Source organism: Hypomesus transpacificus, chromosome 16 (genome assembly GCF_021917145.1).
Source record: "Hypomesus transpacificus isolate Combined female chromosome 16, fHypTra1, whole genome shotgun sequence".
NCBI lineage: Eukaryota > Metazoa > Chordata > Actinopteri > Osmeriformes > Osmeridae > Hypomesus > Hypomesus transpacificus.
In genome coordinates, this window is record NC_061075.1 from 424,215 (window position 1) to 436,018 (window position 11,804).

General features: G+C 50.7%; 1 protein-coding gene across 1 annotated transcript in view; it reads left to right on the top strand.

Moving 5' to 3' along the window:
• Window positions 1-9,469, top strand: part of kif1aa (kinesin family member 1Aa) — a 45,081-nt gene extending 35,612 nt beyond the window's left edge. Inside the window, exons 41-51 of the mRNA XM_047037042.1 lie at window positions 3,669-3,783; window positions 5,530-5,663; window positions 5,774-5,835; window positions 6,135-6,280; window positions 6,513-6,686; window positions 6,953-7,024; window positions 7,502-7,623; window positions 7,922-8,059; window positions 8,200-8,392; window positions 8,733-8,851; window positions 9,054-9,469. Coding sequence (XP_046892998.1) covers window positions 3,669-3,783; window positions 5,530-5,663; window positions 5,774-5,835; window positions 6,135-6,280; window positions 6,513-6,686; window positions 6,953-7,024; window positions 7,502-7,623; window positions 7,922-8,059; window positions 8,200-8,392; window positions 8,733-8,851; window positions 9,054-9,096 — 1,318 coding nt within the window. The 3' untranslated portion in view covers window positions 9,097-9,469. The remainder of the gene's footprint in view (window positions 1-3,668; window positions 3,784-5,529; window positions 5,664-5,773; window positions 5,836-6,134; window positions 6,281-6,512; window positions 6,687-6,952; window positions 7,025-7,501; window positions 7,624-7,921; window positions 8,060-8,199; window positions 8,393-8,732; window positions 8,852-9,053) is intronic.
• Window positions 9,470-11,804: the final 2,335 nt, after the last annotated feature.

Sequence of the window (11,804 nt, forward strand, 5' to 3'; positions counted from 1 at the left end):
TCCACACTTTATACTTCTTACCATCTTCACTCCAGCTCTGACCATCTTTCATGTGGACGAATCCCTGCCTCCCACCGTCTGTCTGTCTGTCTTCCCTGCCTCCCACCGTCTGTCTGTCTGTCTGCCCTGCCTCCCACCGTCTGTCTGTCTGTCTGCCCTGCCTCCCACCGTCTGTCTGTCTGTCTGCCCTGCCTCCCACCGTCTGTCTGTCTGTCTGCCCTGCCTCCCACCGTCTGTCTGTCTGTCTGCCCTGCCTCCCACCGTCTGTCTGTCTGTCTGTCTGTCTGCCCTGCCTCCCACCGTCTGTCTGTCTGTCTGTCTGTCTGCCCTGCCTCCCACCGTCTGTCTGTCTGTCTGCCCTGCCTCCCACCGTCTGTCTGTCTGTCTGCCCTGCCTCCCACCGTCTGTCTGTCTGTCTGCCCTGCCTCCCACCGTCTGTCTGTCTGTCTGCCCTGCCTCCCACCGTCTGTCTGTCTGTCTGTCTGTCTGTCTGTCGTTCCCCTGCTTCCTGCTTCCTGCTTCCTGCTGGGTTGTCTTTCTGGGGAGGTGTTCCTCCAGTGCTCCCTCTCCCCTTGCTTCTTTGGTTGCGCGTTTGAGCTGTTGTGAGTCTCAGGGTGGGGGTTGAGGGTTGGGGCTGGGGCTGGGGCTGGGGGGGCTGGGGCTGAGGCTGGGGGGGCTGGGGCTGAGGCTGAGGCTGGGGCTGGGGGGGCTGGGGCTGAGGCTGGGGCTGGGGCTGGGGGGGCTGGGGCTGGGGGCGCTGGGGCTGGGGGGGCTGGGGCTGAGGCTGGCTTTGCTTCCTGTAGACTGAGTATGTGTGTGCTGACGGTGTTGTGGGGCGGCAGTTCCCCTCCTGTCTGCCAGGGTCCTCTGGGGCTGCACCGGTGTACTACAGCTGAGAAGGCTAATACCGTGCTCCACCACCAGAAGGCAGTAGAGATTCATCACCACAAAATGCAGTTAAACGTTCCTGGCTTTATCAGAGCTGTGTGTCAAACTGGGACTCAAACAATCTGAAATAGACTGTAACTCCTGTTCTGTCCCTAACTCCTGCTGCTCTGGTTGGAACAGCTTGTTGTTGGCTCCTTGCTGGTAACCAGCTCAGGAACATTAAACAGGGATCCTGGAAGCATTACGTCGGCCTCTCCTTTCACGCGCTGCTGTTGTGACATCTTTCAAATCTCATTTCTGCCTCGGTGAGTCTCGGCCAAACGGCAGAGACGACATGTTTCCGTTTCCTTACATGACGTGTAAGGGTGTGTGTGTGAGGGTGTGTGTGTGAGGGTGTGTGTGTGAGGGTGTGTGTGTAAGGGTGTGTGTGTAAGGGTGTGTGTGTGAGGGTGTGTGTGTAAGGGTGTGTGTGTGAGGGTGTGTGTGTAAGGGTGTGTGTGTGAGGGTGTGTGTGTAAGTGTGGTTGTGTGAGGGTGTGTGTGTAAGGGTGTGTGTGTAAGGGTGTGTGTGTAAGGGTGTGTGTGTGAGGGTGTGTGTGTAAGGGTGTGTGTGTGAGGGTGTGTGTGTAAGGGTGTGTGTGTAAGGGTGTGTGTGTGAGGGTGTGTGTGTGAGGGTGTGTGTGTGAGGGTGTGTGTGTAAGGGTGTGTGTGTAAGGGTGTGTGTGTGAGGGTGTGTGTGTGAGGGTGTGTGTGTAAGGGTGTGTGTGTGAGGGTGTGTGTGTAAGGGTGTGTGTGTGAGGGTGTGTGTGTAAGGGTGTGTGTGTGAGGGTGTGTGTGTGAGGGTGTGTGTGTGAGGGTGTGTGTGTAAGGGTGTGTGTGTGAGGGTGTGTGTGTAAGGGTGTGTGTGTGAGGGTGTGTGTGTAAGGGTGTGTGTGTGAGGGTGTGTGTGTGAGGGTGTGTGTGTAAGGGTGTGTGTGTGAGGGTGTGTGTGTAAGGGTGTGTGTGTGAGGGTGTGTGTGTAAGGGTGTGTGTGTGAGGGTGTGTGTGTAAGGGTGTGTGTGTGAGGGTGTGTGTGTGAGGGTGTGTGTGTGAGGGTGTGTGTGTGTGTGTGCATGCAGAGTGCTGGGGTCAGTATTCAGGGGGAGGGTTCCTCCTCACATCTTCCCAACACGTGCTCCTCTCCTCCCACGGAGACAGATGTTCTGCTCTGATCATTATGGGATGGAGCTAGTCAGTATTCCTCCACCCTTCCACCCCTCCATCCTCCTCTCCCTCCACCCCTGAATCTCTCCCCCCCTCCTCACCCCCAAGTGACACCAAGTTCTCTTCCCCACTGGGTCATCCCAGTCCAGAACCGAGGGCCTCAACATCTGAACTTGATGAAGCGTCCATCCTCTTCTCTCTCTACAGAAACATTCGTTTCCTCTCACATTTCTTGCTTGGATGAGTTCTTTCAGATTTAAGGCCTTTGCTGGGCGTCCGTCCAGAAGTAAAACTGGTTTCAATGTGTCGTTATTTGCTCAGGAGGAAGGGCAGGACCTCGTATATCAACGTATGGGGTAAATCATAAAGGAGAATGAGAGGAAGGAGGGGCTGGGCTCTTCTTAAACAGGAACCATGTGGTATTAGCTTCCCCCTCTCCACCGGGAGAACAGGACACAGACAGAGCCAGAAGAACTGCAAACTAGTTTGATCAGTTGTCATGGTTTACAGTCAACAAGTCAGCATGTTCACTGAAAGGAAAAGAAAGGCCAGGTGATCGTTGTGGTGGTAGTGACTTGTCAGGGCTGTGGGAGAGCAACCTTCTGAGTTCACCAGCACCTCCCTCCTCTTCCCTCTCACTTCAACTGTTGTGCTGCTCTTTCCTCTCAGCTCTGCCTCAGGGGTTGACTATAGGTATCTGTCATCCCTCTCTCCTCCTCCCCTCATCCCTCTCTCCTCCTCCCCTCATCCCTCTCTCCTCCTCCCCTCATCCATCTCCCAGCTCCACCCTTCTTTTGTTCTGTGCTGTTCATCGTTCCTCTCTGTTCTGTGCTGTTCATCGTTCCTCTCTGTTCTGTGCTGTTCATCGTTCCTCTCTGTTCTGTGCTGTTCATCGTTCCTCTCTGTTCTGTGCTGTTCATCGTTCCTCTCTGTTCTGTGCTGTTCATCGTTCCTCTCTGTTCTGTGACGGTCTCACTCCTCCACGTGTTGCATGCGGTTACTGTCAGTCCTCTGTCTGACAGTGTCACTTTATTATATTTGTTGTCTCAAATCAATGTTGTCTCTCAATTATTCTTTGTAAATACTTCAGGCACTTAACAGAGATAGTAGGTAGAGTTGGTGGTATATACAGTATTATTCTAGTGTCTCTGTGGGTGAAGATAGGATAAGATCTAGATAGGATCAGATCTAGCCTACTGTAGGTGAGCATTCCTTCTTTGAGCTAAAATGTCAACAACAAAGCAGAGGAACAAACTTTCAGTGAGCGTTTTCAAACTGCACTCTACAAATTACTCTGAGATTATTTTTGGACAGACAGTAGAAGGCACTTTCAGACTGACTCAGTGAGGGACTGTGGTATATGAGTCCAGGCCAGACATCTAAGAGACACAGTCTGAAAGGGGCAGATGAGCATTGAGAAGCCTCCTTAGCTGTCCTGCGTTGGGCCTCCTGCTCTTCCTCCTCCTTCTCTTCTCCCTCCAACTGCTCTTTCTCTTTTCTAACCTTCCTCCTCCACTTCCTTCTGTTCCTCCTTCTCTTTATCCTCCTCCTCTCTCTGTTTCTTTTCCTCCGTTCTAGGACGTTCTATCGTTTCGAGGCAGCCTGGGACAGCTCCATGCACAACTCCCTGCTGCTGAACCGTGTCACCCCTTACGGAGAGAAGATCTACATGACCTTGTCTGCCTACCTGGAGGTAACCTGACCACAACCCTAACCTGACCACGACCCTAACCTGGCCACAACCCTAAACTGACCACAACCCTAAACTGATCATGACCCTAACCTGACCATGACCCTAACCTGACCATGATACTAACCTGACCATGATACTAACCTGACCATGACCCTAACCTGACCATGACCCTAACCTGACCATGACCCTAACCTGACCATGATACTAACCTGACCATGACCCTAACCTGACCATGATACTAACCTGACCATGACCCTAACCTGACCATGACCCTAACCTGACCATGACCCTAACCTGACCATGACCCTAACCTGACCATTACCCTAACCTGACCATGACCCTAACCTGACCATGATACTAACCTGACCATGACCCTTACCCTAACCTGACCATGACCCTAACCTGACCATGATGCTAACCTGACCATGACCCTAACCTGACCATGACCCTAACCTGACCATGATACTAACCTGACCATGACCATTACCTGACCATGATACTAACCTGACCATGACCCTTACCCTAACCTGACCATGACCCTAACCTGACCATGATACTAACCTGACCATGACCCTAACCTGACCATGATACTAACCTGACCATGATACTAACCTGACCATGATACTAACCTGACCATGACCCTAACCTGACCATGATACTAACCTGACCATGATACTAACCTGACCATGATACTAACCTGACCATGACCCTAACCTGACCATGATACTAACCTGACCATGACCCTAACCTGACCATGACCCTAACCTGACCATGACCCTAACCTGACCATGACCCTAACCTGACCATTACCCTAACCTGACCATGACCCTAACCTGACCATGATACTAACCTGACCATGACCCTTACCCTAACCTGACCATGACCCTAACCTGACCATGATACTAACCTGACCATGACCCTAACCTGACCATGATACTAACCTGACCATGACCATTACCTGACCATGATACTAACCTGACCATGACCCTTACCCTAACCTGACCATGACCCTAACCTGACCATGATACTAACCTGACCATGACCCTAACCTGACCATGATACTAACCTGACCATGATACTAACCTGACCATGACCCTAACCTGACCATGATACTAACCTGACCATGACCCTAACCTGACCATGATACTAACCTGACCATGATACTAACCTGACCATGACCCTAACCTGACCATGACCCTAACCTGACCATGACCCTAACCTGACCATGATACTAACCTGACTATGATACTAACCTGACCATGACCCCAACCTGACCATGACCCTAACCTGACCATGACCCTAACCTGACCATGATACTAACCTGACCATGACCCTTACCCTAACCTGACCATGATACTAACCTGACCATGACCATGACCCTAACCTGACCATGATACTAACCTGACCATGACCCTAACCTGACCATGATACTAACCTGACCATGATACTAACCTGACCATGACCCTTACCCTAACCTGACCATGACCCTAACCTGACCATGATACTAACCTGACCATGATACTAACCTGACCATGATACTAACCTGACCATGACCCTAACCTGACCATGACCCTAACCTGACCATGATACTAACCTGACCATGATACTAACCTGACCATGACCCTAACCTGACCATGATACTAACCCTCACTCTTTACCTAACCCAACCTGGAGGGAACCTAACCTAACCATGAACCTGGGATTATGCATTGGGGAAGTTTCTAATCCCATTCTCCTCATCTGCAGATGGAGAACTGCACTCAGCCCACCGTCATAACCAAAGACTTCTGCATGGTGTTCTACTCCCGCGACGCCAAGCTGCCTGCCTCGCGCTCCCTCAGGAACCTGTTTGGCACTGGGAGCCTGCGGGCTGTGGAGGGGTAAGGCATCACCGCACACCGTCAGCACCCACCTCCCTCTGGGTCCGCACCTGCTTTGGTTTCCACTGGAACCGAGCCTAGCCCAGCTAACCTCAATGTCTCGTCTCCAGGAGCCGCGTGACTGGCGTGTACGAGGTCAGCTTGTGTCACTTGGCGGACGCAGGAAGTCCAGGTGAGCCTCTGTCCTCGTGCTGTGCAGCTCCACTCTGGTCCTCCCACAGGGCCTGGTCCTCCCACAGGGCCTGGTCCTCCCACAGGGCCTGGTCCTCCCACAGGGCCTGGTCCTCCCACAGGGCTGACACAGGGCCAGACTAACCCAGCCATGTGGCATCACAACACTAACCTGCTTTGACAACTGTGCTAGTTAGCAGATCTGGATGGTTAGAGTCCACTGGCTCAACCTGTGGGTGGGACAAAAAAACAGAAAAAAGCAGAGTTTTGCCACCCCTGACCCCTGACCCGTGCGTGTAGGCATGCAGCGGCGGCGGAGGCGGGTTCTGGACACCTCGGTGGCGTACGTCCGCGGAGAGGAGAACCTGGCGGGCTGGAGGCCACGCAGCGACAGCCTCATCCTCGATCACCAGTGGGAGCTGGAGAAGCTCAGCCTGATGCAGGAGGTGAGACCACACCTGCTAAGACCCCTACTGGACACAACCAGTACTGCAACTAGACTCCTACTGGACACAACCAGTACTGCAGCTAGACTCCTACTGGACACAACCAGTACTGCATCTAGCATAAATACAAAAACAGAACAAGGAATTCAACACTAAAACGTTTCTTGACTAGATACTAAACTATAATCAGTCTTGGTCGATGGGTGCTGATGGTGTGTGTGTGTGTCCTCAGGTGGAGAAGACCCGCCACTACCTGCTGCTGAGGGAGAAGTTAGAGTCTACCCTCCTGCTGGGCCAGGACTCCCTGCTGGGCATCTGTGAGGAGGCTGGCCCCCAGCCTTCTGACCCCGGCCTCGACCCCGGAGACGACCTCCACAGCGAGAGGCAGAGGGAGCTAGCCACCAAGGTCAGAGGACGGACCCTCACGATCTGAGTCACAGAACTCTCTATATCTATGGACCCCATTGTTATCATCCATCAAACGAAGTAACATTGATCCTTGCCGGATAAGTGATGTTTTCTGACTAACGTGTATTGTTTGATAGAGATGTGTTTGTTTGTCCTGATGTCCTTCATGCTTAACTGACTACCTCTGTCTTCTTGCCTCTCTCCTGCCTCTCTTCCTCTGTCTTCTTGCCTCTCTCCTGCCTCTCTTCCTCTGTCCTCCTGCAGTGTCTGAGGCTGCTAAGTCACTCCTTCAACAGAGACTACAGCCACGTGTGTGTCAGTGCCAGTGAGAGCAAGGTACGCTGCTTCCTGTAGTCCCCTGCTTCCTGTAGTCCCCTGCTTCCTGTAGTCCCCTGCTTCCTGTTGTACCCTGCTTCCTGTAGTACCCTGCTTCCTGTAGTACCCTGCTTCCTGTAGTCCCCTGCTTCTTGTAGTACCCTGCTTCCTGTAGTACCCCACTTCCTGTAGTACCCTACTTCCTGTAGTACCCCGCTTCCTGTAGTACCCCACTTCCTGTAGTACCCTACTTCCTGTAGTACCCTACTTCCTGTAGTACCCTACTTCCTGAACGCTTGTTTGGAGTCTCTGTAGGAACTGGTGTGTTTCTGATGTTTGTAGTTCAGTCATGACCAGACCTCAGTTTGTCTGAGAACACTGGGTCTCGTTACATAAAGGCTAATTCAAGTTTTACTGTGAGATTCTACAGATTGTGTTTCGAAAGGCGTGTTTATGTTTGTGTGTTTATGTGTGTGTGTGTTTGTGTGTGTGTCCCAGCTCTCTGAGATGTCTGTGACTCTGCTGAGGGAGTCCACCTCGGCCTCGCCTGTCAACACCCTCACCCCTTCCTCCACCTGCCCCTCGCTGGTGGAGGGTTGCTACAGCAACACCGAGCTCAGGTCAGTGTCCTGGCCGTTACGCTCAACTAGTGACACGCAGCAGAGCCCTGCAGCACGGCTAGCTCCTGAACTCAGCCAGGTTCAGTCTGCCGTGTCTGTCACAGCCCAGCGGACATTCACCAGATACAGCCGAGCCTCTGAAGTAGTCAGGGTTCAGTCATACTGGAAGGGTAACTAAGCTGGCTGAAGAGTGACAGTTGTTTATTTTCCCCTCCTGCTCCCCTCCCCTCCTGCCTCCTCTCTTCATCCCCCCTATCCTCCTCCCCCTCTCCTCCCATCCCCCCCTCTCCTCCTCCAGACCCCCTGCCCCCCGCTCTCGGGCCCCCAGCCCGGACCCCCAGCTGGCAGGGGAGGCCAGGAAGGCCCAGCAGGGGGCTGCGGAGGCCAAGCCCAGGATACGCCGCTTCGTACCGGACATCCAGGAGATCCGCGTCAGGTGAGAAGATCCAGAAGGCCCCCCCACACTGGACGAACAGCAGACCAAAACCAGTTGCCCGGACTTGGTAGATGTCTCCGGTGTGTTCGAACTTCAGATCCAACCCTTAGTGAGCTCGTCTCTGTGGTGTTTCTCCACAGCCCCATCGTGTCTAAGAAGGGCTACATCCACTTCCTGGAGCCCAACACCAACGGCTGGGTGAAGCGCTACGTGGTGGTGCGCCGTCCGTATGTCTACATCTACAACTCTGAGCGGGACAGCGTGGAGCGCGCCATCCTCAACCTGTCCTCCGCCCAGGTGGAATACAGCGAGGACCAGCAGGCCATGCTCAAGGTCTTTTTGCCCTTAAAACTTTACAAACGTAACATTTTCTACTGTACATTAGAGTATTCCCCTTTTCATGGTTTTAACGTTCACTTACAATAACATTTGGCGTTTTACATTTGATTCATTTAGCAGAAACTTTTATCCAAAGCAAAGTACAAATAGTACAAACACTTTTTTGCCTTGAAATATTCACCCATAATTTTGACATGAACATAAAGTGTTCTAAATCCCACGGTAATGTGCAGTCCCTCTCCGCTCTGATTTGCCATGAAAGGACTGAAAGCAGAGAGCCAATGGACGTTGTGATAACCTGTGATAACCTGTGATAACCTGTGTTCCCTCTCAGAGCCCCAACACGTTTGCCGTGTGTACAGAACACCGAGGCATCCTGCTGCAGGCCAACAATGACAAGGACATGCAGGACTGGCTGTACGCTTTCAACCCCCTGCTGGCCGGGACCATCAGGTGACACGCTCACATCTCACCTCACAACCGCGCTGGAGGACAATAGATCTCACTGACTTCTGCCTCAACTTGAAATGTCCTGTTTTTATAACCAATGATTCATTCACATATGTAATGAATAATTTACAGTGAAGTTTTCATGATTCTTTCATATTGAATCCTTAATTGAGTGTCTCGATCTCTGATTCTGGTTCTTCATCAGATCAAAGCTGTCCAGAAGAAGAGCAGGGCTGAGCAGGATGTGATTGTCAGCAGAACGCGTCCTCAGAGAAGATCTGGAACACAGAGACTGACCTGTACTGTACATAGATCCCTGACACTGTACCTAGTTAACGTTCCCAACACCCCCTCCCAACCCCAGCCCCACACACCACACCCCGCACATGCTCAGTTGATCACCAGGGTGCAGGGCACCAGTTTCCTCCTGGCTGGAACCCACAGTTGTTGTGTCGGCTTCTGCTGCCTTTTCCAGACATTCCCACAAGAGAAACAGAGAGAATGAAAGAGAGAGAGGGAGAAAAACAGAGAGAATGAAAGAGAGAGAGGGAGGGAAACAGAGAGAATGAAAGAGAGAGAGGGAGAGAAACAGAGAGAATGAAAGAGAGAGAGGGAGAGAAACAGAGAGAATGAAAGAGAGAGAGGGAGAGAAACAGAGAGAATGAAAGAGAGAGAGGGAGAGAAACAGAGAGAATGAAAGAGAGAGAGGGAGAGAAACAGAGAGAATGAAAGAGAGAGAGGGAGAGAAACAGAGAGAGAAATGGAGGAATAAGTAGGTGTTCCTTGTTTAAAAAAGGCTAAACACAGTAAACTGTAATGTAGATGTCAATAACACATTTAGCTTAAAACTAGCTTGAAATCTCCTCAGAGAACAAAAACAAACAAACCATGATAGTCAAATGTAAAGAGTCAATAAATGTCAACATGAATCCCATTAATACATTTTCACTTCTACAGAACAGATAGGTGGTTTTTGAACCACAATGCTGCTCTTATGATCCTATACAGTTATATTGGACTGCTGCACAAAGCTACGTTAAACAGATCCATTCAAACACATCTTACTGAGATAGCTTTAGCTTGGCTGGTAATCAGTGTCTCTCTAGTGTCTCATCTCTACGGCAGTCTCAGCTGTTGGCTAGCGAGCCCTGGAGCTCATCTAACAGGACTGATACAATAATCCTGCAGCCATCTTGAGTTGCTATGAGTGGTCAAACCTTGCAGCCATGGCAACATGACCAAGAAGGGCAGGTGTCAAGCGGTCACACAACCGTCTGGCGGTCTGGTGAAGCCAGTTCCTGCTACTTCCTCCTGTAGCTGCCTGGGAGTTGTAGTTTTGACCGCTGTAGTTCTGACCACTTCCTGTAATCTGCTATCAGATTAACTTTTCTGAAGATCCGAAATGTAATCCTTAACGTCTTTCCTGACTTTCCTTTTTATTAAGATGTGAGATATTTACAAATTCAGCTGCGTCATTATTTATTTCTGCATGTATTTATTTACATAGACAATTATATTTATATGGTAGTACAGTGCAATTTATGCACATGGCACTTTTTACTATGAGTTCCTTAAACATTTTGATAAACATGACCTGGACCCCCCCTACCAACCCATGACTGCGGTAAACGCTAGCCCCCCAAAACACCACAACAACAACGTCAATTTACACGGGGCCAGCTTGTCCTGATGCTGAATATTACTTGAATTATGTCATTACTTATATATATAATCTGAGTAGTTGTACCTGAGCTTCGAGGCACTGTTACCTGTGATGTGATGTGTGACTGGGACAGAGGGCACTGAAGCCAGCTAGAGTACTGAGTCAGCAGGGAGTCAGCTGAGTCAGCAGGGAGTCAGCTGAGTCAGCAGGGAGTCAGCTGAGTCAGCTGAGTCAGCAGGGAGTCAGCTGAGTCAGCAGGGAGTCAGCTGAGTCAGCAGGGAGTCAGCTGAGTCAGCAGGGAGTCAGCTGAGTCAGCAGGGAGTCAGCTGAGTCAGCAGGGAGTCAGCTGAGTCAGCAGGGATTCAGCTGAGTCAGCAGGGCTCTTACACGATGGACAGAAAACCTGTCAAACAGTCTGTTTGTAGCACACAAGACAAAACTAAGTTTGTACATTGATATTGATGTAGTGCCTCTCTTTTCGACATACACCATAAGCATCAGATCATTTGATTCTACTTCATCATCATGCTGCTGTTGTCATGGATACTTCCCCTGTATCCCAGTCCTACTGCATCATACATGACTGTCTTCTGATTACCTTCAACTGTGTGTGTGAGTGTGTGGTATGTTTGTGTGTGCACAAGAAAATATACTGTATTTCAAGCCAGACTGTACAGTAAATGTTATACACCTAGTATGATCCCATACAGTACGGTATTTTCTAAACATATCTAGTGACAGTATAAATATTGGTTTCTTCAGAAAACCTACTAATATTGAATTACTGACAACCGACTGGCGGACTGCTATCTCCCGGAGACTTCCTGTGTATTCCTGACATGTAAGCAGGAAGCCTTGTCTTTAAGAGGGAAGCTCTCCCTAGACTTGTCATGTCAGTTCAGACACTCCCTGGATGCTTTCTGACCACTGTGATCTGGACAGTACCAAAGCTCTCACCTTCTAGAGAAAGAGAGGCATTTTCAAGGTTGATTTTATTGATGGTTTGACAGAAACACTGGATATGCAGAGAGCCCCTGTACGACTCCTCCCTCCCCACCAGTCCCATGACATGACCTGAGTGTCAGAGAGCAAGGAAGATAAGGCATGTCGGGATGACAAGATGATGCAGAACCTGCCAAACACCTCGGTGCTCCAGCTGTCCCTGATGCTCAGCTGGGATGGACTTGAGTGTTTGCTTGTTTGTGACCGCATGATTGACGGTGCACAGTGTGTGTTATGTACATGGGCTGACCAACATGCCCCATGACCACGGCTTATCCAGGTGTTCACAGT